At 37.5% G+C, this 27,208-nt stretch overlaps 1 protein-coding gene across 1 annotated transcript in view; it reads right to left on the minus strand.

Moving 5' to 3' along the window:
- The window catches only part of LOC124545680 (anoctamin-5-like), a 349,333-nt gene that overhangs the window by 216,522 nt on the left and 105,603 nt on the right, over positions 1-27,208 (minus strand). Inside the window, exon 7 of the mRNA XM_047124626.1 lies at positions 22,117-22,224. Within this exon, the coding sequence (XP_046980582.1) occupies positions 22,117-22,224 (108 nt within the window). The remainder of the gene's footprint in view (positions 1-22,116; positions 22,225-27,208) is intronic.

Consider the following 27,208-nt stretch of genomic DNA (forward strand, 5'->3'; position numbering starts at 1 on the left):
TACAACCGATAGACGTTATAGATATAGGACTATAGTTCTGCACATCTGTTCAACGTCCCTTCTTGAAAACAGGGATGACCTGCACCCTTTTCCAATCCTTTGGAATGCTATGCTCTTCTAGAGACCTGTGGTACACTGCTGCAAGAAGGGGGGCAAGTTCCTTTGCCTACTCTGTGTAAAATCGAACTGGTATCCCATCAGGTCCAGCGGCCTTTCCTCTTTTGAGCGATTTTAGTTGTTTCTTTATCGCTCTGTCGTCTATTTCGATATCTACCATTTTGTCATCTGTGCGACAATCTAGAGAAGGAACTACAGTGCAGTCTTCCTCTGTAAAACAGCTTTGGAAAAAGACATTAAAAATAAACAAAATACTTTATACATACTATTATAATCAACATACAATCAATTATTTTCAGTAATGGAGACAAAGATGGTAACCATAATACATAAACTAAAAAATAAAAGATCGCAAAGGATAGATGAAGTCTTCATTTATGTACCGAAAGTAAGTATGCATGGTATGAAAGTAGTTCTAGGCCATATAGTCAATGGGTCATTAGAAACTGAGATTTCTCTAGAGTATCTAAAACTTGTAAGAGCCTTACCCCTCTTCAGGAAAAGTAGTTCTTAAAACATTAAGAACTATTTCTCCAAAATATTTGAAACTTTTATGAAGGAGAGGTTGGCAGGAATCTTAAACACGTTCAAAATTCTCAGAAAATCCCAGTATGGATATGAGCACGTAAAAGCATAGAAAAATGCATTTATAAACTCAACAAAGTACGATTAACTGATATCTTTCTAAAATTATCAAAGGTGTTTGATACAGTTGATCAAGTTGTCCTACTCCATAGATTGGACGCTTTGGGAGTAACATATTAGCCAATACATGGGTCAGATCCTATTTGAACAACCAGGCAAAAAAAGTACAAATTCCTGAATGTTCAAAAGATCTAAAAATAGTTAACAAATTTTCATCTAATAGCAGAAACCTAAAAACAGGTGACCCACAAGGAAGTACTTTACAATCAATCCTGTCTTTAATAAAAACTTGTGGTGCCAACATGCATTGCAATGCCTCTTTGTCTTTCTAAGCTTGTACATATATACAAGGCAGACACATTCACATGTAAAATGATGTTTTGTGCATTAAATTAAATTTGATGGAGTTCACTCAAGCTCTTTGAGATATAAGGTATATTTGGTCTAGTGTTTTGCCTGTGTGTGTGTTTGGAGGTGGGGGCATGGGGAATACCAACAGGTGATTTTTGAACAATTTTTATCACTGTTTATGTAACCCCTACCTCACACACCCTCCACTACTATAGCTGCTAATGTATCTGAACTTTCACCAATGAGCCTAGCATCCCAGAAAAGTATGGATTCAATACTAATGAAGGTTATTATCAAGTATTTTTACATGTCAATGCTTCTCAGTAGTTTTGTACATTTAATTAGGTAAATAATGCATCATACATGTACAAAGTTTGATGGAAATTGCTCCAGATGTCCCTGACTTGTGCTGCTATGCCTCTCCCTCTTCACCCCCACCCCTACACTTATGGGAGGTAGGTTATTCTTACCCCTTCAGAAACCTCCAAAGGCATGCACACAAAACCTCACAAAAAGTTTCATCGCAATAGGATGAATGTTACAGGAATACACAGGAGATGAACAATCTAACAAATATTCATTATTATTTATTAGATTAATGATATGTTAAAATGAAAAAATTTTGTTTGCAGATGACAGAATCATCAGGCATGAAGGGATGCTGGTGGTCTGCAAGAGTGTTCTTATACTCCATAATTACCATAGTGTGTCTTTTTACTACCACAGGTCACCTGGAATCACGGATGAATGCCCTCCATAGCAGGCTGCACCTGCTATGCCTCCACCTTCAATACATCTTATCCAGACATGACCATTGACCTGGTACAACAAAAAACATGATTCGTCCAACCACATGACATGTTTTCCTTGATCCAAGGCCCAATGTTACTGATACCATGCTCACTGCTATCATAACTGGTTATGACATTGAGTAAACATGGGAACAAGTAGATGTTGTCTAATGAGGAGCCATATCTTCAGCAATGCATGCTAAACAATGTGCTCCAAAAGCCTTATGCATGAACCAGAATTGTATTGTGTTATCAGATCTGCCACAGATTGCTTTACAAATTAGGGAAGCATCCTACCTCCATGCCCTGTGACGAGGCACAGATGTTCAATACCAACATCTACATGTCTACTGTTCAATTTACACTTAAGTGCTTAGCAATGGGTTCATAACCACCTTCAGACTACTTTTCTATTGTTCCACTTTTGAAGAGCATGTGGGAAAAACAAACCCTTAAATCTTTTCACGCAAGCACTGATTTCTCTTATTTTATTAAAATGATCATTTCTGCCTGTGAATGTGAGCATCAGCAAAATGTTTTCACATTCAGGGGAGAATGTTGTTGACTGACATTTTGTGAAAAGATCTAACCTCAATGAAAAATGTCTTTATTTTAGTGATTGAAACCCCAATTTGTGTATCACATCTGTGACACTCTCTCCCCTTTTTCACAATAATACAAAATGAACTGCCCTTCTTTGAACTTGTTTGGTCTCATCAGTCAGTCCTATCTGGTAAAGATCCCATACCAGTGATAATACTCCCGAAGAAGACAAGCAAGAAAAAAATGTAGGCCATTTCTTTAGTAGATCTGTTGCATCTTCTAAGTGTTCTGCCAATAATGTGAAGTCTTTCATTCATCTTCTCCACAACACTTTCTATGTCACAATTCCAATCCAAGTTATAATGTTAGTTGCTCATAATTGTAACCTGTAGGTGTTTATTTTAATTGACAGCCTTTAGATTTGTGTAATATATCACATAACCACAATTTAATGGATTTCTTTTAGTACACATGAAGATGATCTCACACTTTTGCATTGTTTATGGCAATGGTCACTTTTTGCACCATATACATATCTTGTCTAAATCATTTTGCAATTGGTTTTAATCTCCTGCTGACATTACCTGATGGTAAATGACAACATTATTGGTAAACATCTAAGGGGGCTTCTCAGATTATCTCCTAAATCATTTATATAGATCAGAAGCAACAGAGGGCCTATAACACTACCTTGGGGAAGTACAGAAATCACTTCTGTTTTCCTTAATAACTTTCTGTCAATTACTGCATACTGTGACCTTTCCAACGGAAAGTCATTAATTCAGTTGCTTGACTGAGACGATACTCCATAGGCACACAATTTAATTAGAAATCATTTCTGAGGAACAACGTTGAAAGCTTTCTAAATATCTGTAAATATGGAATCAATCTGAGATCCCCTGTCGATAGCATTCATTACTTTGAGTGAATAAAGAGCTAGTTAATGGAATAAATTTGAGATCCTTTGTCAATAGCACTCATTTCTTTGTTTGAATGAAGAGCTAGTTGTGTTTCATAAGAATGATATTTTCTGAATCTATGCTGACTATGTGCCAATATATCAATTTTTCAAAGTAACTTGTAATGTTGTAACATAGTACTTGTTCCTAAATCCTAATGCAAACTGACATCGGTGATATGGGTTTGTAATTCAGTGGACTACTTCTACTTAATGGTGATGGAATTTTGAAAAACTATGTCTACCAAAACTGTCATTGGTAACATTAACATTAATAGCTATGTCCTAACTGACTGACTAACTTAGCATCACCTAGCCCAAACTGCTAAGGATAGAAATTTGAAATGATGAGAAGGTGTGGATCTTATACTGTAGAAGTCATTTAAGAAGGGAGTTTTCAAAATTCCAACCCTAATGGGGTGAAATAAGGGATGAAAGGTTTCTGAAAATGTTGCTATTAAAGCAATTTTGAAGCTAGACCTATGAAAATTGGTATTTGGTTTCCTGGTCAGAAATAGAAAAATACATGTTTCAGCATTTTTGGAAATTTAACCCTATGGAGGGGAAACAGTGAGTGAAAGCTTTTTTTTTAATACAACATTATTTTAAGAACTACTGAAGTATTTTTAAAGCTACACCTATGAACACTGGTATTTGACCTCAAGATTAAAAAAAAAAAAAAAAAAATGGCTTCTCTGTCAGAAAGAAAACATATGCATGTTTTTGGAGATTCAACATGTAAGGAGGTGAAAGAGGAGATGGAATGTTTTATGACAATATTTCACTGCGTAATCATTTTTAAAGCTGAATCTTTCAAAATTGGTGTTAGGCTTCTTGGTTGGAGATGAAAAAATACGAGTTGCACTGTTTTCGTAAATTCAACCTCAAAGGGGGGAAACAGAATCAGACTGATTTACAGACTCATAACTGCCAGTCCAAACCACTACAGATAGAAACTTTGTAGTGACTCAAGAATTTCGGTGAAAATTCTAGAGGCTCTCAGCCTTCCACTGACTCAAACACCCAATATTTTAAAATTAGGTAAGAGAGCAGAAACGTATCTACTGCACCGCAGGTTTCTGTGTGCAGGCTGGAAGTTTGTAATGAGACGACAATAAGCGGGACAGTCAAATGATACTGACAAGTGTTTGCCACAAGAGCCACAGATGCTGTGTGAGGGGACATGGAGTAACTAAATGCTATCCTTTGCTGTGTTACTGAATGTGATTGTTGAAAAAAAAAAATGAACATTTGACTATAGACTTTTAACTTACTTCTGAACTTAGTTCTGAACGAAGCAAGATGCATTGGATGTCTATAAATTATCTGGTTGTTAAAACCATGCAATTGTGATTATATTTAATTGTATCTAATGGGTATTGGTGTAGTTGACTTGCAAGAGTTTGTATGCTTATATGAAACTTGTGGAAAGGAAAATACACCTGAGCTGAACTGAAATTATGAGTGTACTGAGTTATTTCCAGTGAGAGAGATAGTAATTTTTTAGCTTCTCTAACCAGCATTATTTCTTCAGAGAAGAAGTTATGGAGATCAACGCAGCTGCATATCCAGAGAGGAGGATTGGCTAAACGTTTCAAGTAAGTCAACTGTAGTAAGAGAAGTGGGAACTTCGCAATCAAGTTTTGCACTGCTTGTCTTGTCGCCAAAACTGTTAGAACTTGAAGTTTGGAGAGGGTGTGGGTCTTATACTGTAGGTAACATATAAGTAGAAATTGTCCAAATTACACTCCTAAGAAGGTGAAAGAGGGGTGAAATGTTTTTGAATGAGCCACTATTAATGGGATTTTGAAGCCAGAACTAAGAATATTTGGTTTCTCCATCAGAAAATAAAAAATACATGTTTCAGCATTTTTGGAAATTCAATGACTAAGAGGGTGAAATAGTTGATGAAAGTTTTTTTTTTTGGGGTGGGGGGTGGGGGGGGGGACTATGAGGGTGAAATAGTGGATGAAAGTTTTTTCTGAAAATAAAGAATTACTAAAGAACTACCAAATTTTTAAGATTACATCTATGGAAACTGGTATTCGATTTCTCATTTAGAAACAAGAAAAATATGTGTTTCAGTGTTTCTGGAAATTCAAACCCTAAGAGAGTGCAATAGTGGATGAAAATTTTTAAGAAAATATTTCTTTGCATTACAAAAATTTTAAAGCTAAACTTATGAAAATTGGTAATTCAGCTTCTAGTTAGATGTTAGACACAAAAATATCTGTTAGAGGATGAAAGTTGCTAAGGAAATATTTCTCCAAGAATGCAAAAGGCATGATTAAAAGAGGTTAGGACTCCAGCTACCAGAATCGCTTTTTGGTCAGAAGTAGATTCAGAAAAGACCATTCTGACAAGTCCTTAATTAGCATGAAAATCATGGAAGATATTGTAATTTGTGAACAACATAAAAATTTGATTAAATAAACAAAAAATCATTGCAGGCCATATATTCCACGTCAGCGAAGCACTGGGCACTAAGCTAGTCAAATAATAAAGCTTCTGATTAAGTCTTGTTGCTAGTGTACTTTATGTACGGCCAGAATCTCTTTGGAATTTCTGCCATATTTTCAGACAGTGTATCATTGTGGGAAGCATCTCATATTGAAGTCTGTGTGAAATTTCAAGCTTCTGTAAAATATCACCAATCTTGGAGATTATGCATTATTTTGAATCTTGCATGCCTTTTTCATTGCTTCTGCACCAGTGTTCTTGTCCATTTTGTGTACCACTGAGGTACTGTTCCATCTCTTATTACTTTATTTGGTATAAATCTCTCAATTGCCATTGATACTATTTCACTGAATTTAAGTCACTTCTGATCTACGCTTACATAGTTAGCTTGGAAGGCCTCAAGGCCTCAAGAACAAAGCAAACCTAGCAGTTGCTGGTGTTCAAATGTGGACATAGGCTTGTGTGCCTCAGCAATATAATAGCCGTACCGTAGGTGCAACCACAATGGAGGGGTATCTGTTGAGAGGCCAGACAAACATGTGGCTCCTGAAGAAGGGCAACAGCCTTTTCATTAGTTGCAGGAGCAACAGTCTGGATGATTGACTGATCTGGCCTTGTAACATCAACCAAAATGGCCTTGCTGTGCTCATATTGCAAATGGCTGAAAGCAAGGAGAAACTACAGCCGTAATTTTTCCTGAGGGCATGCAGTTCTTCTATATGGTTAAATGATGATGGCATCCTTTTGGGTAAAATATTCTGGAACTAAAGTAGTCCCCCATTCAGATCTCTGTGGGTGGGGACTACTCAGGAGAGCATCGTTTTCAGGAGAAATAAAACTGGCATTCTACATATCGGTGCATGGAATGTCAGATCCCTTTATCAGGCAGGTAGGTCAGAAAATTTAAAAAGGAAAATGGATAGGTTAAAATTAGATGTAGTGAGAGTTAATGAAGTCAGGTGGCAGGATGAACAGGGCTTCTCATCAGGCGATCACAGGGTTATAAATACAAAATCAAACAAAGGTAATGCAGGAGTATGTTTAATACTGAATAAAAAATTTGGGATGCAGATAAGCTACTACGAACAGCTTAGTGAATGCATTATTGTATGCAAGATAGACATGAAGCCCACACCCACCCCAGTAGTACAAGATTATATGCCAACTAGCTCTGCAGATGAGGAAGTGATTGAGGAAATGTATGTTGAGATAAAATAAATTATTCAGATAATTATGGGAGATGAAAATTGAATAGGCATGTGGGACTGGAATTCGGTAGTAGGAAAAGGTAGAGAAGGAAAAGCAGTAGGTGAATATGAACTGGGGGAAAGGAATGAAAGAGGAAGACACCTGGTAGCATTTTGCACAGAGCATAATTTAATAAAAGCTAACACTTAGTGTAAGAATTATGAAAGAAGGCTGTATACATGGAAAAGACTGGGAGGCACCAGAAGGTTTCAGACTGATTATATAATGGTAAGACAGAGATTTTGGAACCAGGTTTTAAACTGTAAGACACTTCCAGGGGCAGATGTGGACTCTGATCACAATTTATTGGTTATGAACTGCAGATTAAAACAGAAGAAACTGCAAAATGGCAGCATTTTAAGGAGATGGGACCTGGATAAATTGAAAGAATCACAGGTTGTAGGGAGTCTCAGAGCAAGCATTATGTAACAATTAACAAGAGCAGGGGAAAGGAATATAGTAGAAGAAAAACTGGTAGCTTTGAGAAATGAAACAGTGAAGGCAGCTGATGATCAAGTAGGTAAAATGACGAGGCCTAGTAGAAACCCTTGGGTAACACAAGATATATTGAATTTAATCTATGAAAGGAGAAAATATAAAAACGGAATAAATGAAGCAGCCAAAAGGCAATACAATTGTCTAAAAAATGAGATTGACAGGAAGTGCAAAATGGCTAAACAGGAATAGCCAGAGAGAAAATGTAAGGATGTAGAAGCATATATCACTAGGGGTAAGGTAGATGCTGCCTACAGGAAAATTAAAGAGACCTTCAGAGAAAAGAGAACCACCTGCATGAATATCAAGATCCCAGATGGAAAACCAGTCCTAAGCAAAGGAGGGAAAGCAGGAAAGCAATATTATGGAAACAGAAGAGGACGTGGATAAAGTTGAGAAAGGAGATATGATACTGCATGAAGAATATGACTAAGCACTGAAAGACTTAAGTTGAAACAAGGCCCTGGGAATAGACAATATCCTGTTAGAGCTACTGGTAGCCTTGGCAGAGCCAACCATTACAAACTCTTCCATTTGGAGAGCAAGTTGTATGAGAAAGGCGAAATACCTCTAACTTCAAGAAGAATATAATTCCAACTCCAACAAAAGCAGGTGCTGATAAGCATGAAAATTACCAAGGTATCAGTTTAATAAATCATGGTTGCACAATACTAACACAAATCCTTGACAGGCAAATGGAAAAACTGATAGGAGCCGACCTCAGGGAAGATCAGTTTGGATTCCTGAGAAACGTAGAACACAAAAAACAATACCGACCCTATGACTTCTCATAGAAGATAGATTAAAGAAAGACAAACCTATGTTTATGGCATTTGTAGACTTAGACAAAGCTTCTGACAGTGTTGACTGGAGTACTCTCTTTCAAATTCGAAAGGTGGCAGGGATAAAATACAGGGAGCAAAAGGCTATTTACAATTTGTACAGAAACCAGATGGCAGTTATAAGAGTCAAGGGGCACGAAAGGGAAGCAGTAGTTGGACAGGGAGTGAGACAAGGTTTTAGCCTATCCCAGATGTTATTCAATCTGTATATTGTGCAAGGAGTAAAGGAAACAAAACAAAAGTTTGGAGTAGGAATTAAAATACATGGAGGAGAAATATAAACCTAAGGTTTGTCAATGACATTGTAATTCTGTCAGAGACATCAAAGGACTTGGAAGAGCAGTTGAACAGAATGGACAGGAGGGTATATGGTGAACATCAAGAAAAGCAAAACAAGGGTAATGGAATGCAGCCAAATTAAATCAGGTGATGCTGAGGGAATTAGATTAGGAAAAGAGACACTTAAAAGTAGTAGATGAGATTTGCTATTTGGGAAGGAAAATAACTGATGATGGCCGAAATAGGGATGATATAAAATGTTGACTGGCAATGATAAGAAAAGTGTTTCTAGGGAAGAGAAATTTGTTAACATTGAGTATAGATTTAAGTATCAGGATGTCCTTTCTGACAGTATTTGTACGAAGTGTAGTCATGGACAGACAAGGAGAGAATAGAATCTTTTGAAATCTGGTGCTACAGAGGAATGCCAAAGATTAGATGGGTATATCATGTAACTAATGAGGAGGTACTGAATAGAGCTGGGGAGAAGAGAAATTTGTGATACAGCCTCACTAGAAGAAAGGATCAGTGCAAGGACACATTCTGAGGCATCAAGGGATCACCAATTTAGTACTAGAGGGAAGTGTGGGGGTTAAAAATCATAGAGGGAGACCAAGAGATGAATAGAGTAAGCAGATTCAGAAGGATGTAAGTTGCAATAGTTACTTGGAGATGAAGAGGCTTGCACAGGATAGAGTGGTATGGAGAGCTGCATCAAACCAATCTTTGGACTGAGGGCTAAAACAACAACAACAACAAAAAGATAAATATCATCTGCTTTTTCAAATAGGTACGTTTTGCATTTATTTTTGGTAGATTTGGATGTTACCATATTCAATCTCACTACAATGACCTAGTGGTCACTAATCCCTGTATCTGACACAATGCTCACTATTTGTTCAGGATTATTTGTTATTAAGGTGTCAAGAATATTTTCGTAACCATTATACTTCAAGTGAGCTCTTGAACTATATTCTCAAACTAATTTTCAGAGAAAGCGTTTTGGATGATATTTTGTAAGTACCCCTGAATTTAAACATGTATTTTCACCAACATATCAAAGGTAGATTGAGGTCACCACCAACTATAATTGTATGAGTAGGGTACCTATTTGAAATGAGACTCCAAGTTTTCTTTGAATCCTTCAGAAACTATATCAACTGACTGAAATAAATGGTTGGAATTCCATCATAAGCTGCAATAAGAAATATCTTTTATTTATTGGTGGTGACTAGTTTCTGACATTGTGTCAATTATCAAACTATCCTACAAAAACAAAGTTACAGACGATGTTATAATAATTATGCCAATAAGGCATGGATATTGACAGTAGTTCCTGTTGTACATGAAATAAATATTACATACTGTTTTGTAAGCGGCTGAACTTTTGGCCAATGGCCTTTGTCAGCAATAGACACACACACACACACACTCTCTCTCTCTCTCTCTCTCTCTCTCTCTCTCTCTCTCTCTCTCTCTCTCTCTCTCTCTCTCAAACACAACTCACACACACGACTGTAGTCTCACGCAACTGATACCATAATGCAAAATTTGCTCCTACATTTACTATTACTCAGTTGCCTGAGACCGTAGTCTTGTGTGTGTGTGTGTGTGTGTGTGTGTGTGTGTGTGTGTCTGTGTGTGTCTGTTATTGACAAAGGCCATTGGCCAAAAACTTTAAGTGTGAAAATCTTTTTGTTGTGCCTATCTGTGACTCAGCATCTCCACTATACAGTGACTAGCAACTTTCCTTCTCATAATATTGTTACAGTATTAATCATCTAATTCAAAATTTCTAGTATTGTAATGTTGACATTACAAGTTACATCAAGAAAAAATAAAATGAATTGTAACCACCTATTAGTTACCATCAACCCAAACTCCATTAAAGAAATAACAAACTGCATGAAATATAGTGCCACATCTGGCATGACTTGCAAATATGTAGCCACGTTACAATACAAATCACCAAGAGGCAAAACAAATTTTTTGCAAGTATATAATATATATGGCTTCACTGATGACCTAACATGTAGTCACGATAAAATTTGTAAAAACTTTTTCTAGGGTAAGAGATAGCATATTTCTTGTCATAACATAAAAACTTAATATGAAGTAACAATAATAATGAAATAGTGAAATATCAATAGTAATTGGAATGAGTCTACTGACAACTAGGGGCCACTAATAGCACTGTGCTAAAGGCTAAAATGCATATTCTTTAAACAAGCACTCTTCCATTGTAATACTATCATTACTAATAATATTGTCGCGTAGAAGAAGGTGTAAGTAGATGTATGACAAACACTAACTTCACTAAACGAAGGTTTATTCAGCACTTGCGCATACAAGAGCACAGAGCAAACTGCCTCTGGCCAGAACACATACGGTATACGTACAGCTACAGAAGTATCATAACCACTACACTACGGCAACTGTGTTACTCAGCTACTTCTGCTGACATTGCTCCCCCCTTAAAACAACAGCATCTCGGTGTTACATTGCCCTAATCTGGGAATAAGTCATCAGTCCTGCATACTCCGACTCCTGATGACTGATGTTCACCCTGGCAGTGATCTTCTTAGAACTTCCCTTGCCGCTATGTTCTTCGTCACCTTTCCACTTGTTGCCTGTCACTGGAGCTTCGAATTTACCCTGGGTTGCAGGATCCTCATAGGGCTTCATTCAAAGGTTGTGGACCGTATCAATGATCTTTCGTTGTCTCGTGTAGGGGTCGAAATCTTCAACTTCATAAGTAACATCAGACAACTGTCTTACAACCTTATAAGGTCCAATGTAGTGCCTGAGGAGCTTCTCAGAGAGACCAACCTTCCAAACAGGAATGAAGATCCAGTCAAGATCGCCAGGCTGGTGAACTACAGGGTGGTGGCTCATGTCATACCTTTGGCGATCATTTTCTTGAGCCTGTCTGCATGCGGAGTCAAGCTAACTGCCAAGCTTCCACAGCTCTGGTTGACACCTGGCAGATGTAGTCGTCATCCATGTCATCAGGATGTAACGGAAACACAGTGTCCATTGTTGTCATTACCTCACACCCATGCACCAGGAAAAATGGTGTAAATCCTATGGTGTCTTGTTTGGCAGTGTTGTAGGCAAACGTCACAAAAGATAGCACCTCATCCCGTTGCTCTGCTCAACACTGACAAACATTGATTACATGTTGGCCAAGGTCTTATTAAGGTGTTCCGTAAGCCCATTAGTTTGCGGGTGGTAGGCAGTCGTCCTGCGATGAGTAATGTTGCACCAACGGTTTATCTGTCACAAGATTTGATTGAAAAACTTTCCCTTGATCTGTAATTAACAACCTTGGGGCACCGTGTTTTAATACAATGCCTTCTATGACGAATTTGAATACCTCAAATGCTTCGGCTGTTTTCACAGCTTTTGTAATGGCATAGTGTGTCAGATAATCAGTGCAAATAATAATCCATCTATTGCCACTAGCAGACGTTGGAAATCGTCGGAGAAGGTCAATCCCAACATGCTGGAAAGGCGTTTTGGCTGGTGGAATTGGTATGAGTCAGCCAGGTGGTTTCAGAGGAACAGCCTTTCTCCTCTGGCACTGTCAATAGTGCAACACATAGTGACAAGGCACTCCTAAATAAAACCGGCCAGAAAAATCTCTAGCGGATCCTATCATACGTCTTAATAAATCCTAAATGTCTGGCCTCAGGTGTGTCATGGTATTTCTGTAGAACATCTAAGTACATATGTTTAGGAATCACTGGTAGCCACCTCTTTCCAAACAGATCAAAGTATTTCTTGCAAGGTAATCCGTTAACTACCTTAAATTGTCCTTTCACATCCTCTGACCGATTTAAGGCAAGCATAATTTGAGATATCTTGGCGTCAGCATAATTTGAGATATCTTGGCATCCTTCTTCTGCCCAACAGAGATCCTGGAATGCAGGGAGACAGTCACCACTATCTTCATCAAAGTCTTGATGGTCTTGCACAGGGTTTCTTGAGAGACAGTTGGCACCTTGGTGTTTTCTTCTGATTTTATACAATATGGTAATGTCATACTCTTGAAGATGTAGTGCCCACCTGGTGAGTCATCCTGTTGGATCCTTAAGACCTGTCCACCAACAAAGTGACAACTGTGAAAGGCCTTCCATAGAGATACTGTCAAAATCTGCATATGGCCCAGATCACAGGAAGAGACTCTCTTTCAGTTGTTGAGTACTTTCTCTTGGTTTTCTAAGTGTCCTAGAAGCATAGGCTATAACCTTCTCTTTTCCATCCGAAATTTGTGCCAGAACAGCACCAATCCCATACCCACTGGCATCTGTGTGTAGTTCTGTAAGTGCTCTCTCAACATACAGACCAAGTTCAGGATCAGTCATCAGAGCTTTTTGCAGCACATCAAAAGAATCTTGTTGAGCACCACCCCAGATAAATTTGGCATCGGCTTTTAACAACCCTTGGAGTGGCTTGGCTTTGATACAAAAGTCTTTGATAAAATGCCACTAATAATAATATAATCCGAGGAAGGTTCTCAAATCGCTTTTACTTTTAAGAATAGGAAACTCCGTTATAGATCTCACCTTTTCTGGGTCTGGCCACACACCTTCATTTGACACAAGGTGTCCAAGTATTCTGATTTCTTTTGCTCCAAAGAGACACTTTCTTGCATTAAGTTTCAGTCTGGCTTGTTGGAGACACTTAAGAATGGCCCTCAGGCTTTTTATGTGTTCATCAAATGTCTCTGAGAACACTATAACCTTATACAGGGTGGTCCATTGATCATGATGGGGCAAAATATCTCACGAAATAAGCATCAACGAAAAAACTACAAGGAATGAAACTTGTCTAGCTTGAAGGGGGAAACCAGATCGCGTATAGTTGGCCTGCTAGATGGTGCTGCCATAGGTCAAACGGATGTCAACTGCATTTTTTTCTTTAAATAGGAACCCCCATTTTTTATTACATATTTGTGTAGTACATAAAGAAATATGAATGTATTAGCTGGACCACTTTTTTCGCTTTGCAATAGATGGCGCTGTAATAGTCACAAACATACGGCTCACAATTTTAGATGAACAGATCATAACAGGTAGGTTTTTTAAATTAAAACACAGAATGTAGGTATTTGAACATTTTATTTTGGTTGTTCCAATGTGATACATGTACCTTTGTGAACTTATCATGTCTGAGAACACATGCTGTTACAGCGTGACTACATGTAAATACCACATTAATGTAATAAATGCTCAAAATGATGTCCGCCAACCTCAATGCATTTGGCAATACGTGTAATGACATTCTCTCAACAGCGAGTAGTTCGCCTTCTGTAATGTTTGCACATGCATTAGCAATGCGCTGATGCATGTTGTCAGGTGTTGTTGGTGGATCACAATAGCAAATATCCTTCAACTTTCCCCACAGAAAGAAATCCGAGGACGTCAGATCCAGTGAACGTGCGGGCCATGGTATGGTGCTTCGACAACCAATCCACCTGTTTCGAAATATGCTATTCAATACCACTTCAACCACATGCGAGCTATGTGCCAGACATCCATCATGTTGGAAGTACATGGCCATTCTGTCATGCAGTGAAACATCTTGTAGTAACATTGGTAGAACATTATGTAGGAAGTCAGCATACATTGCACTACTTAGATTGCCATCGATAAAATGGGGGCCAATTATTCTTCCTCCCATAATGTCGCACCATACATTAACCCACTAAGGTCACTAATGTTCCACTTGTCGTAGTCATTGTGGATTTTCTGTTGCCCAATAGTGCATATTATACCAGTTTACGTTACTGCTGTTGGTGAATGACACTTCGTCACTAAATAGAACGTGTGCAAAAAATCTGTCATCATCCCGTAATTTCTCTTGTGCCCAGCGGCAGCACTGTACATGATGTTAAAAGTCATAGCCATGCAATTCCTGGTGCATAGAAATGGTACGGGTGCAATTGATGTTGATGTAGCATTCTCAACACCGGTGTTTCTGAGATTCTCGATTCTCGCGCAATTTGTCTGCTGCTGATGTGCGGATTAGCTGCAACAGTAGCTAAAACACCTACTTGGGCACCATCATATGTTGGAGGTCATGGTTGACATTTCACATGTGGCTGAACACTTCCTGTTCCATTAAATAACGTAATTATCCAGCGAATGGTCCGGACACTTGGATGATGTCATCCAGGATACCAAGCAGCATACATAGCACACACCCATTGGGCATTTTGATCACAATAGCCATACATCAACATGATATCAACCATTTCCCCAATTGTTAAACGTTCCATTTTAACACAGGTTATGTATCATGAAGCAAATACCGTCCGCACAGGCAGTATGTTACGTGATACCATGTACTTATACATTTGTGACTATTACAGTGTCATCTATCACAAATCGAAAAAAGTGGTCCAACTAAAACATACATATTTCTTTACGTACTGCACAAATATGTAATAAAAAATGGGAATTCCTATTTTAAAAAATGCAGTTGATATCCGTTTGACCTATGGCAGTGTCATCTAGCGGGCCAACCATAGCGTCATCTGGTTTCCCACTTCAAGCTAGACGAGTTTCGTTCTTTGTAGTTTTTTTGTTTGATGCTTATTTCGTGAGATATTTGGCCTGGTCACTATCAATGGCCCACCCTCTATAAGTAACAAAGACACATCATCCACTTCATGTGACTTAGAATATTATCCATCATCCGTTCAAAAGTTGCTGGTGCATTACACAAACCAAATGGCATTACCTTAAACTCATACAGGCCCTCAGGAATGATGAATGCAGTTTTCTCACAATCAACCTCAGCTACTTCAATTTGCCAGTATCCCAAGTACATGTCCATGTTTGAGAAAAACTTAGCCCCTTTCAGACAATCTAGTGTAATGTCAATTCGTGGAAGAGGGTAAACATCCTTTTTAGTTACCTTATTAAACTTTCTGTAATCAACAAAAAAGCACCAACTGCCATCCTTCTTTCTGATTAAAACCACTGGTGATGACCACGGGTTCTGCGAAGGCTGAATGATGTCTTTCTTCATCATTTTCACTACCTCATCACGAATTATTTGATGTTCTGTTGCCGGCACACAGTATGCTCTCTGGCTTATTGGTTGATGGTCTCCAGTGCTAATCCGGTGGTTCACCATCGATTTGTCTAATTTGCACTTAATCTGTGGATTGAAGCACTTGACTCTTGAAGAATGGCAAGCAGCTTCCTCTGTTGTTCCTTACTGAGATCTGGTGATAGTTGAGCTAGAAGATCTTGTCTCGTGATGGTAGCACTAATTATGCCCAAAGACTCGGCACAGGAGGTTTCTATGATGCTCAGCTGTTCTGCAATTAATGGCTCAGTGTTTGTTACGCACATGCATCTTGGAAGAATCTGCAGTTCTCGGTGACAGTTAACTATCCACAATTCACCGAATCCATATTTAAATGAGACGACAGAGACCAAGTTATTCTTCAGTGGTATGCTTCTCTTAGATTCCACTACAAGATCCATGGGTTGATGCATGGCATGACACATGACAGTTACCTTTCTAGTGCTGAATGCAGGAATGATCACTTCGTCCAGCACACATAGTCTTCACAAACTCGGATGCGCAAGCTTTCAAAAAGTCCCATCCGAGAATGACGTAACGACTACACTCTTGTAAGAAGATGAATTCTAAGGGCTGTTTATGGCCACTTATACCCACATGAATGACAGATCTTCCTGTAGGTTTTATGTATTTCCCATTAGCCACCTTCAGCAGAGATGTCTTGCTGTCGACGAATACGGTTTTCTGCAACTGGCGACAGTACTGGCGCCAGTACTTCTCTGAAATGACTGAATATGATGCTCCAGAGTCCACAAGAGCTTGGGCTGGTCAGCCATCCACGAGGATATCAAAGTTGTTTCCTATCATTTTTGTAGTGATCAATGGTGCAGGATTTTTCTCTTCAGCGGCCTCACCTCACCCTTTAGTTTTACTAGTTGCGGGGGCTACGTGATCAGCTGGAGCTTCTAAATGGCGATGGAGACCTTGATTGGTGTGTTGGGCAGTGTTCTCTCCAGCAGTTAGCTAGCGGCGTTAGTGACCTACATCATCCTGGACCCACAACTTCTTGTTCATTTTCGTCATCCGGGAGTTGGCGTCGGCTAAGATCAGTCTGCTGTCTTCTGGCTTGGGTATCATCAAGTATCTGCTGCCTTTCTCGACAATAGGGCACCACATGTCCCAGTCATCTGCAGTGGAAACATACTGGTTTGTTATCCTGGGTCCTCCAGACGTCATTCTTCCTTGGTGCCCAAACAGGTTCCTCATGCGGGATTGTAGGAACATAACTTTGCCTGGGTCTTGACTTTTTTTACCATTTTAAAGGGAAATGAAGGACAAGAGATTGTGTTCAATGTCTGTTCCACTTACCCCCTTAAGATCACTTGAAGCGTTCCAGTTTTTTGCCCACCGTGCAATCCGAGAGCCTTCTGAACTTCTCTCATTATCTGTCGAAGAACACTTGTGAAATCAGTTTCTTCCTCCATCACATTTGGGAGCAGTTCAAACTTCTTGTGTGTAATTCTTTTTTGACGCATTGTCTTGATATACTGGCACCATTTTATGAAGTTGTCTGCTGTCAAAACCTCCTTCAGGAGTAGGACTTGATACATGTCCTCAGCAACACCCTTCATGAGATGTACAACCTTATCTTCCTCTTTCAATCTAGGATCCACTATTTTACACAGCTCCAAGACATCCTGAATGTAGGATGCTGTCGTTTCTCCTGGACGCTGTGCCCTGCACTTTAATTTATCTTCAGCCTTTCACTTCTGTGTGTCGCCAAGATACTTGTGCAGTTCCGCCTGGAATACTTCCCAGCTTGTGAACTTCTCCTCGTTGTTCTCATACCATTGCTTGGCAGTGCCCTCCAAATAGAAAAATATGTTAGCCAAACACACGGCATCATCCCATTTGTTAAATCTGGCTATACGCTCATATACCTTCAGTTCAGCCACTTGTTTGGATCTTGGCCATCGTCACCAGAGAACCAGGAAAGATGTCTCATGTGGTGGCACACAGTTGCTGTCATTGTAATGTCCTCTTCTTCTTCTGTCTCTGATAGATTGCGATCTGCTGAATATGGCTCTAACTCGGGATTCTCGATACGTAAACAGTGGCTCTGTCATGGTCTGATGGGAGCCACTGTGTTGTCGATAATATTCGGTATCACAAGTTCCAATACCCAGCACCTCCACCAGAATAATGTCATGTAGAAGAAGGTGTAAGTAGATGAATGAGGAACACTAACTTCTCTTAACGAATGTTTATTCAGCACTTGCACATACGAGAGCACGGAGCGAACTGCCTCCGGTCAGAACACGTACGGTATATATACAACTACAGAACATTCCAGTACAATGATTCTTGCCATTTGTGGATACTTCTAGAATGTATTAGAACAGAATATAAAAATTAAAATTTTTCAGTTCAGGTGAGTTTTGAACCCATGACCCTCAATGTAACAGTCTAGTCTCATAACCACTACACTACAGCAACTGTGCTACTCAACTTCTTCTGCATCAATATAATACCAAATAAAATAAAATGCAACCATTTTTGGTACTTAATCAACCCAAAATCCATTAAAGTTACAATAACTCATACAAAAATTTAGCACCACATATGGTGTGATTTGCTAGTTTTATTCCCAAGTTCCAGTGAAAATTACCCTCACCAAAGCAATTTTATATACAATTTAGAAATAATATAAATAAAATTTGAATAAAATATCTCCAAAGTGTTCATAAAAGATTCCATAGCATCACAGATTACACAACAAGTAGTCACACTAAAACCTATACCAAAACATTTCCTGCTGCACAGGGTAGCCACACAGTCTGAGGCATCTTGTGACGGTCTGTTCGGCTCTCCCCATTGGGGGTTCAAGTCCTTCTTCGGGCATGGGTGTGAGCGTCATCCTTAGTGTAAGTCAGTTTAAGTTAAATTTAATTGTGTGTAAGCTTAGGGACTGATGACCTCAGTAGTTTGGTCCCATAAGACCTTACCACAAATTTCCATTACCAAAACATTTCCTTTGTGGTAGATAATATACACCTTATCATCTAATACAAGAATTATTATGAAATAATTCATAGAATAATGAGAATATCTGTACCTTTCTCAAGAAGCTGTTAACATCATCTGAAATGAAACACACAATTAAATTACACAGTGAAAAGCTGTGTCTTTAATACAGATAATAAATTGCTAGTATGGGGTAGGATAGGCTTGTTATGGCCATCCCTACCTTCATCAACCTTCATATCAGTGAACTCTGCATGCCCACAAATTCACAAACTTTTGTTGCAAGATATATGGAAACCATAATGCAAAATTTGCTCATACATTTACTATTACTTGTGACATGGACAATCTACATAAGAGATCAGCTTCCATGTCAATTGTATATTGGGCAAACTAGAGTTCCTGCAGGAAACCAGTTACACCTAAAGTCTACTTGTTCTTTGAGCACCTTGTTTGCGTTTGTGATCTTACTTTTATATACCTCTAACTCTTCTAAACTATCAAGCTGCTAGCCCTTAGAGGTGAGATGTAGTACTTCCACCATCTCCAGTATGCTACCCGTCATTTGTCCTACATTAGGTAAATGCAGGCCAACCTCTGTCCGGTTTGTCAGGTCAAAGAACACACATTGGCATATTATTGTATAAGGAGGCATGAGAGTGAACAACATTTGTTTCATAAGATGGTGTTCTGAAAAAGATTACATGATTATTTAACTGTCTTCTGATATGATGATGTGTTTGTTTGCCATTTTTCATGAGGAAGTCTATGTGGTAGTAAATTACACATTTTTATTGATGAATAAACAAGTGACAAATAGAAGACTGAGCTCATTTTTAGTAAAGTTTGCAAACTCAGTTTTTGAGGTGATAAATTATTGTCATTGCTCTTTTTGCAATCTAAATATATTAATGATATAAGTAGCACATCTCCAGAAAATGATTCCACTTTGAAGCAGTGAATGAAAATGACCACAAAATGCTGGCATCATTGTTTGTTTACCATTAGATTTAATATTCTATTGTACACTGTTGAGAGTTCTGTTTACAAATTTTTTACATTTGTATTCTATTTCAAGGCTACTCAATGCATAGGCTCAGAAATGTTGCCAAACTTACAATTCGTATAATTTTGTTTTCTTAACTTCCTTGGACAAATTTCTGGGTGAGGTGATGGAAGTATATCAATGTGACAGTTGAAAGATAGTTTCTCATTATTACTTTGTTTTTGTTACACTATATGGCAAGTCTTAGCAACATTTTTTTTTATGCTGTAAGCTTTCTAGATTAAATAACTGAGTAAAAACCTAGGATGGAATAACAACAACACAAAGTATGTTCAATATGTATTCACCACACACAAAACTCACCTTCCTTCATTAGTTTCAGTCCCTCACCATCATATATCCCCTTCCCTGCCCACACTCCAGACTCACACACACCTTTTGTCCCCCCCAGCACAGTTCTTCCAATGCTGCATCTAGCAGCCCACCATCCAGTTCCCATCTCCACCATACTCTCACACACTGCCATAGGCAGCACTAAAGCATCTTTCTCCACGCCTACCATGTTACCATTCCTCCCCACATCATGCCTCTTCTGTTCCTCCACTACACCTCCCAGCTGAGGTTAGCTTGTCAGGCTTTAGAGTGTTTGAATATGACAGTGGTCATGTGTTTGAGTCATGTACATATAAATGTGTGTGTATTTGTCTACATCTGAAGAAGGATTCTGTATGATAGTTTATAAAATCTTGTATGATAGTTTATAAAATCTAACAGTCTTCTTTCAATGTGCCTGTCTGCTGCTCAGTGCCTTCTTTATGGGATGAGCTGCAATCTATCTTATTTCATACCGTTGTTCCATCTTAGACTTCCCATTGTTTGAATAAATGTTCATATTCAAAATACAAAATGTGAGCAACAGGCCTACCTGAAACATCTCCAATAAAAGAAACAAGAAGACTATATCAAGTATGAGTGACACACAGCAGCGATCAAAAAAAAGACAAAAAAAATAAAACAACAAAGCTGGATATGTTTTCTGAGTGAAATGGAACATGATGTACATAGGAAACAAATTAAAGGTTATAAGATGCTGAAACAACAACTTAATAAAGATGAAAGAGATATGGTTCAAATTATCACCATTTCAGAAAATTAGGGTTTGATTATTTCCAAAATCTGTGGAAAAATGTTCTGAAAGCTAACAGACACAACAATAGAGCAATAGCAGGTGACCTAAAATTGCTTGGATAAACTGGGAGGGTGACTTAAGAGTGGACATCAGAATGCAGCAAATTGCACACATTCTTATGTGTCACAGGTTCAGAACATAGTGGCAGAAACCTCACATGAAGAATCAGTTTTGGAGGTGTTTTGGTAACACCACTGACAGGTAACTGTGCCCAGTAGTTGGAACAAAGTGGAGATCACATCCATCTATGTGAAAGGTAGTAGAAGTGATTCACAAAACTACCACCCAATATATTTAACTTCAATCTGTTACAGTATCACAGAACATATACTGAGCTTAAACATAATGAGGTATCTCAAACACAATTACCTTCTCCATGCCATCTAGAACAAACTCCACACATGAATAGAACTTGAAGAAAACCTAGGTGCAAAGCAAGCAGAAAAGAGATTTTTGTTAACTTATCCATATATCCATTTAGGTGCTTAGGAATTTCACACAAAGAGTTTCATTTAGTGGGTACTCATTAATCTCTATTTTTAGTAGCTGTCAGTCATTTTTATCTCTTTGGAATTTCTTAGTAACAGTTTTTGTATTATTTCCGTGACTATACTTTTTAGTTATGAGTTGCAGTTAAATATCAAAATACTTGTGTCATCATTATGCATTATGGGTTTTTAGATCTTTTAGTAGTTTAATACACTAAGAACTGATGTATTATTGTAGCAAGAAGTCACAAAAAACTGATATTAACACTAGCATTTACTAAAACAGAATTTTTCCTGTGTACAATGACAGATAATACTGTACAAGAGACATAATTATATGAGTCTTTATGCTCACACAATAGACATATCCTTGGTTGACATACATAAATCAAGCTATCACATTCACGCAATATTTTTATTGTTCTGATGTTTAGTATATTACAAGTAGGTCTTAACGCATAGTGTGATATGTTGAGGAGATGTAAAAACAATTCCAATGAAAAACCTCCACTATTCTCAGGTAATATCCAACTATTGATGCACAATGTCAATTAATCTAATGTGTGTAATCAGTATCTTGCAATGAACCACATATACACCTACAACTATGAACAACCTTTGAATGTCGTAGGTACTCACCTCTCTCTTACAGCTGTCTTGCTTAACTGTCTTAGATTTGTACAGTCCATCATGCAGTGGGTATGCGGCAACATATGTCCCATTACTCAGAAGTTTCTGTATGCCCCTCTGTGCACATGCAAGAAAGTCTTAATTTAGTATACATCTTTTCAAAAAATGTTTCTTAGATGTTGGAAAATTAAACAAGCAGTTACAGACACAAATACAGAAAGACATCTCCAATATGAAACTTATGTCTTCTCATAAGAGTAATATGGTATGTGCATGAAGCCATAGTCACTATAATATCAGTTTTTTTTTTAAAGTATGTTTCTTATCTGCTAAAGAGTTTTTGTATTGACACAGAATTTTAATTTGTGAACAACAGTACAGAAGCATAATATACTTGAAGAGAAGTTGCATTTCAGTGGCACTCATCATTACGTCTTATTAAACACAGTTAACTATATAAACATAAGGCAGTAAGGAGAAAACAAAGCTTCACAGTTACACTTTTATTACGTAACCGCAGATTAACAAATTTATTGAGCTTAGAATTCTAATATTATTTGAAGAAAATCTTAAATACACTGATGACTATGAAAAACAAATATTATGAACAGCTGGTGATATTATGTTATTGATTAGATTAGATTAGATTAATTATTCATTCCATAGACCTGTAAAAGAGGGAATCATCCTGGGTGTGGAACATGTCAGATAAACACATTACAAAAATGTAATTAGAAAAACTTGAGTTTCATTAATTTTAATGATCCTCAGTCAATAAACAGTAAAATTATGTACATGAATTACATTTAAACTTCTAATGTTTACAGATTTAATACTTAAATCTGCTTTCATTAAATCCATCATTCAGACATTTGCTAATTTCTTGGCTATTACAACCAACCATTGAAGAATTTGTGAATGTTTAAGGAAAACTTAACACACAAAATTATCAAGAAGTTTGCATTTTAAGAATGTAGCATCATAATCAACACCTTCTACAGTTTCCAGGATGTGGCTGGGTTTGTTGCCTCTTGTTGTCATTTCATGCACCTGTCTCCGTATCCTGCCAATTCCTACACTTTTAACATGCTCATACCATCTTAATCTTGTCCTCTATGGTCTCTTTCATGGGCTTCTCTTTCACTACTACTCTCACCATCTCATAACTTACTCTATCATTTCTAGTAAGTTCTATTCTGCTTCTTTGAAATACCACTCATTTTCTGATGCACACAAGTATTGGAACATAAAATGGTTACTATAACACTTGTCTGCATTTTGGTAGTAAATGCTTCCTCTAGACCAGGCTTCTTACACTCTGCATGAAACCATGGGCTTCCCTACCCCTTTCACTAGCCTCCTTACCTTCCTTGCCCCTGTCTTCTATTATGTTCCCCACTGGCTTCAAACTTTTCAGATTATTTAAATTTGCCCTCTAATAATTATATCCGAAACAGAATAGTAAGTTTATAAGACACACCTGGGTAACTACCATTTTTGCCACTGGAGAGCAACTTCATATTTCCGGATGGGGATGAAATGATGATGAGGACAACACAACACCCAGTCCCTGAGCAGAGAAAATCCCCGACCCAAGACAGCAATCTGTCACGCTGACCACTCAACTATCGGGGCGGACATGACGGACAAGATCGCTTAGCTGGGAGACATGGAGCTATCAGGAATGGGCCAGGCTATTGAAAGAATAAGAAGAGGCAGTGGAGATGTGTCAAAGAGGATCTGTGAACTGAGTCAAAATTGAGCGCAATTAGCAAGTAGAAAAAAAGTGCTGATAATGAATTAATGTACTACTTTTCATAAATGGTCATGAAGTATACTCTTGATTTGTGTAAAATGAGTGGAGGGAGGTGTACATTTTTTTTAGTTTTTATATAATAGAAAATGTAACTAATTCTTTGAGTACTAAACAAATTTTAATTAATATTAGAGATAGCTCTCCCAGCTTTTGGTGTCTAAAACTTCCCATTAAAGTGGTCTAAACTAAATATGAAATGTGTCTTATATTAATTTAAAATTTCCAGATTACTGGTTTTGAATTTTCTGAAAGGTCTTTTGGTCTTTGTCAATGAGGAAAAGTCAATAATAATGTAAAATGGACAATAATCAAAACAGACTATAAGTAATATAATTGCTTTTATTATTCTTCCAGTTTCAAAGTTTTCCATCTACATTTGGCCAGATATCACTATACTATGTTGTCCTTTTAAAGTGTGAGAAGTTTATTTTATTTTGTGATTGCCATTTATTCCAATTAATGATAATAGGTGTGCTGGATACCATTTTAGGTTTAAAAAATACCTAGGTAGCTCGTTATACAGAAGATAGCAATCAATGAGAGCAATGGGTGCAACAAGTTTCATAGGGAGCAGAAACAAGAGAAATCATTAGAAGGAATAAAAAGCCAGAGTATCTGAACAAGCAGCTTGTTTGGTACCCTCAGTGTTGGAGAAATAGATGAGTCTGAATACCCTATCAAACTTAAACCTGAACCTCAAAACGTGCAAGACTCAGCATAAAAGTCATTTTCCTTTATTCATTTGTCCTCTCTCCCACTGCAATAGAGCATGATCACCATGAAAGCAACAGAGTAAGCTAAATCTAATGTACTTGATTTTCAAATACAGCTAATGTTCCTCAAGAAAATATCTCATTACATAAATGTATTGCTTGCTGTGCACTATAACGAACAGCATCTTCACACCAGTTACAATATAAAATCTTAAAACAAAACAATGGAAAGTCCAGGTTGGTACATCAACAATTATGAAAAGGATAGATCGCTACTCATCATAAAGATGACACATTGCGTTCCAGACAGTCACAATAAAAAGAATATTACACACTGAGCTTTTGGCCAAAAACTACTTCAGAAAAGAAAGTAAAACATATACATTCACACAAGCAGGCATACCTTACACACATGACTGCCGGACTTTTCACTGTGCCTGTCTGCAACTCAATATGTCATCTTTATGGTGAGTAGCAATCTATCCTTTTCATAATTGTTAAATCTTAAAAGAGTTCACACATGTGATCTCCCAATAAATAACATCAGAGAAAAGGTGGCATTAAAAATCTACATGTTGTTGTACACAGTTATCATACCCAGTTACAACCACAGAAAAAAATACATGTACAGAAAGAAACAAATATAGTACTATAATGGATTGAGTAATTTCATATGTATACCAGGACAAAAAAGTACAAGTTGTAAACACTGCCATTGCAGACCATTACTCAGAAACAGAGCTGCATTAAGTATCAGCCTAGAACATCTGACCATGTTTGAATTATTACTGAAAGCAGAAGACAAGAGTGAAATAATGTTAACCAAGATGCAAAACAAAGTTGCCAAACTTTCTGCTCAGTATTAAGCTACAACTTAAAGAGAATTTGTCCTAAAATACTTCTTTTTTCATCTGCAATTTTCCTTGGGATATCACTCAGTTAACAATAATGCAGGTATTTTCATTGCACAGAATGACAATGTTGGTTTTTGAGTTAGACGTGATCAACATTATAAGATGGGAATCTGTGACGTGTGCTCAATGGTATGGACACTACATAGTATATGCATGTAATAAAAGCATGACTATTCAATATAGATTGTAATTTTAGCATAAACCCAGCTTTCTACTGAGATAAGAATTGCCAAGTATTCCAAAACATTGAAGGGAGATAAAATTTATTGGATTTAATTGAAATCTTATCTGAGGTGGGCACATATAATGAAGACAGATGTGTTTGTTGAGGAATCTTGGACTTTTTGACTATGTTAGCACAGTAAACTCAAGTAAATTAATTTGGAAGAACTGCCAAATCAGTTCCTCTTCACAATGGGCTTATCTGAATAAAGTGTATAAATCATTACTTCTAAACTGTATGTGTGTAAGCTTCTTGAATCATTTAACTGACGTTTTCAGCATAAATTCAAAAATAGTGCTACTTAAAACTGAAAATTTTTTGTTCCAATTTTTTCCCAAACAATGGTACAGAATTTTACTTTGGTAATTTAACTTTGACCATATTTGTTTGTGGCACATTCTCATTGTTAGAGACAAATGCAATCAATGGATGTGAGTTTCTCTAATCGCCAACTTGTCCCATTTTTAATTTTTGATGAATTACAATAATAAATACTGGTAAGGAGCTTGCAGTAGCCAACTCAAATGAGCAGAATTGTAAAACAGCATAGTTCATGAATGTAAAAATGTAGTAGTTTTCACTGTACAACCAGTGAACATTGACTGAAAATAGTCATGTCATATAAATATGTCAAATTATCAGTGCATTGGCTGGGTGTTTTAACAGTACATTTATGTCGTTAAGCAAACATTCAGGCTTAAGCATAATCCACATCATCAAAGAAGAGGAATGGTTTTTCCTACATCACAACAGACAGTTGTCACCAACACCAGGGTACACCTCAAGTTACTAGTAAGATTTTACAAGGTTAGAAATAAATCAGCAGTATCCTAGTCATACTCCCTGCTCCTTTTGAAGTACTTTCTTTTCCTCACAGCTCTTATCCCTATGACAGTACCAGTACCCATAGTAAGTCTCATTTTATACACCTTTTTAACACTATGTGCACTACTTGCATTGGTTCTGGAAAGACCTATTCTGTCAAAGAGAGAGTCAAATGTGAAATAATTTATCTCATGTATCAACAATGTAAAATCACTTCTAGCCTTTTATACTGACAGCCACCTCAGGTCTCAAGTTTCCACAACTCATCTAATATTAGCAATTCACTTCTCATTTACATCTTATCCTTAAGCCTTCCATGACCCAGTGATCTAAATGACTGTTCCATTAACGTTTTCACAGCCTTGCTTTCTTCTGCCAGAACACAGTATCCCTGGTTCTTATACCAGCCACTATGTTGATTTTCCCAGCTGACGTGTGAATGGGGAAAGAACACTGAATAAATCACAAAATGTTACAAAGGACCACAAATAAGTAGTGATATGTATTGTGATACAACCTTAATTACATATTTCATGAGTGTCACCATCTGAATGCTCATTTTTATGAAATAGACTTCAACAGAATATTACATGCAGTCTATTTTTAGTTT

Source organism: Schistocerca americana, chromosome 8 (assembly GCF_021461395.2).
Source record: "Schistocerca americana isolate TAMUIC-IGC-003095 chromosome 8, iqSchAmer2.1, whole genome shotgun sequence".
Lineage (NCBI taxonomy): Eukaryota > Metazoa > Arthropoda > Insecta > Orthoptera > Acrididae > Schistocerca > Schistocerca americana.